General features: G+C 35.8%; 1 protein-coding gene across 2 annotated transcripts in view; it reads right to left on the reverse strand.

The window, feature by feature from the left end:
* NSRP1 (nuclear speckle splicing regulatory protein 1) overlaps positions 1-2323 on the reverse strand; it is a 36422-nt gene that overhangs the window by 10839 nt on the left and 23260 nt on the right. For both annotated transcript variants that reach the window (XM_004706897.4, XM_045299603.1), the window contains 2 exons: positions 1570-1698; positions 557-764 (listed from right to left, as the gene is read on the reverse strand). In XM_004706897.4, coding sequence (XP_004706954.1) covers positions 557-764; positions 1570-1698 — 337 coding nt within the window. The remainder of the gene's footprint in view (positions 1-556; positions 765-1569; positions 1699-2323) is intronic.

The raw sequence follows: 2323 nt of genomic DNA on the forward strand, positions 1-2323 counted from the left end.
TAAAAAGGTAGTAATTATGGGAAAAATGAAATTCAGAGGGTTGGGAAAAGAAAACAGGTAACACGGGTAGGAAGTGATGGGATTTCATGAATGGAAACAAAATTGCATGAATTGTTGAATGTAAAACTGAATATCTACTCTGTTAACCTTATCTTAATTAAAAATAAACAGTTAAAAAAATAAGACTGTTAGTCCTAACATCAGGATAATTTTTTAAACATGGCACTAAAAAGTACCTGTCTCCTTTTTTTAAGTCAACCCAGTGAGACTACGGCATTCTGGAGGGAACTTGTTTGTGGCCATCCAGTGATCACAAAGATATGTTTACACACGTTTTGCTTAGAACAAACTTGTACATGTATGAACTGGAATTCAGGTAGCAATACTTTTTGACTTATCACCATTTCTCCTTGATTTATCAAACTATATAAAGGGATTGGATCCTGTATCTTGAATTCATATACATAACGATGGCCAACATTAAATCTTGATTCACTGACAAAGCAGGTGGTTAACCACAGGGCAGGATTGCTCCTTTCTCCTCTCCCCGTCTCACCTTCAAGGGCAGCAGCCCTCTTTTCTCGTTCTTCCTCTTCAGCTCTCTCTTGCAGTTTTTTCTTATAGGCAGATGTTACAAACGCCTCTTTATCATCAAATTCTCCCTTCTCCATTTCTCGTTCTCTCTGAATTTTCTTTTCCATTCTTTTCTCCTGCTCCTTTTTCCTGATTTCAACTGCTTTTAATAAGTTGTGAATGTACTTGGGCTATGGAGAGAAAATTTTTTTGTTGTTTAGAAAAGAGTAAGAAGTACATAATAATATTCTTTCATGGCTTTTCATCATGAAATCACTAGATGGAAATGGCTAGTCCAAATAGGTAGGGTTGACTAACTAAACTGAAATTCATATTGCTTTAAATAAAAACTTAAGCATAGAGATAGAAATCATTCATAATGTGATTTTACTTCTTACACTTTAAGTTTTCCTCATCTGATTTTACTGATATTCCTTAAATACTGCAACAAATAAGTGAACCGATAGAAAAGTCTAATTTTTCAATTAGTGAAAATAAGATTATTTAAAATAGTAGCTATAATTTTATACACCACTCTACTAAATATTAAAACACTTAAAATCAGTCTGTGCTTATGAAAAGTATAAGAATGATAGTAAATTTGAACTACTTTCAATCGCCCCCAAATTTATTTCAAACTAAAATGTGATCATGATAATTCAGTTAACAGCTAGAAACTACTACTGGGGTAACAAAAAGGGTGAGGAGGAGAAAGAATACTAAAACAAAAACAGGAGCAGTAAAGATTTTGTGAATAAAAATTTCTAAGAAAATATTTAAAATGCTTATAAAGCTTTCTAAGCAAACAACACTTATGAAGCTGTTAGAAAATTCACTTGCTTCTGTTAGATTTCACATGTAGAATCTATCATATGTATCTAGGACCAGGGTCTCTTCACAGTTCAAATACCTAAAATACTCAGATCATTCTCATGCTGAAATAAGATTCAAAATGCAGGTCAAAGTCAAATAAAGTTTAAATTTTCACTTACAAACCTTTCGATCTTTTCCCAAAAGTAATTTGGGATTATTTTCTTCCTTTTTTTTCTGCATTTCATCATAAATACTGTCATATTCATACACAGTAGCATCTTCTGCAAGGGCCTTTTGGATTTCCAGTTTGGTCTTAAAAAAAAAAATTAAACATGCTTCCTAAGTACATTGGCTAGTAGATACTACAAAACACCCAAGCAATTGTTTTTGGAGGGGGGGGCTCATAAAATGGAAATTCATTATGAAGAGACTAGCAATCAGCAGGCAGACATCGGGCCTTGACTGAAGTACTCCCTCAATGCAAGGATACTTTGTTCTACTAACCTGGCACTCTGTGATGCTCACCTTCTCTGATATGATCGCTGAAGACAAATGGGTGCATAAGCAAATGTGGTGAAGAAAGCTAATGGTGTCCAGCTATCAAAAGATATAGCGTCTGGGGTCTTAAAGGCTTGAATGTAAACAAGCGGCCATCTAGCTAAGGAGCAACAAAGGAGCACGCAAGTCTGTGTGATCATGAGGTGTCGATGGGATCAGGTATCAGGCATCAAAGACCCACAAAAAAAGCAAAAACCCAAAAATCATATCGATGTGAATGAGGGGAGAGCAGAGTGGAGACCCAAAGCCCATCAGTAATCAATTGAACATCTCCTGTCAGAAGGGCCATAAGAGACAAGCCGAGCCAGTAAGGGTGCAGTATAGCACCGAAGAAACACACAACTCTCCTCTAGTTCTTTAATGCTCCCCCTCCCACCCC

Source organism: Echinops telfairi, unplaced genomic scaffold (assembly GCF_000313985.2).
Source record: "Echinops telfairi isolate 266 unplaced genomic scaffold, ASM31398v2 ScPeMD7_7458;HRSCAF=8496, whole genome shotgun sequence".
Classification (NCBI taxonomy): domain Eukaryota; kingdom Metazoa; phylum Chordata; class Mammalia; order Afrosoricida; family Tenrecidae; genus Echinops; species Echinops telfairi.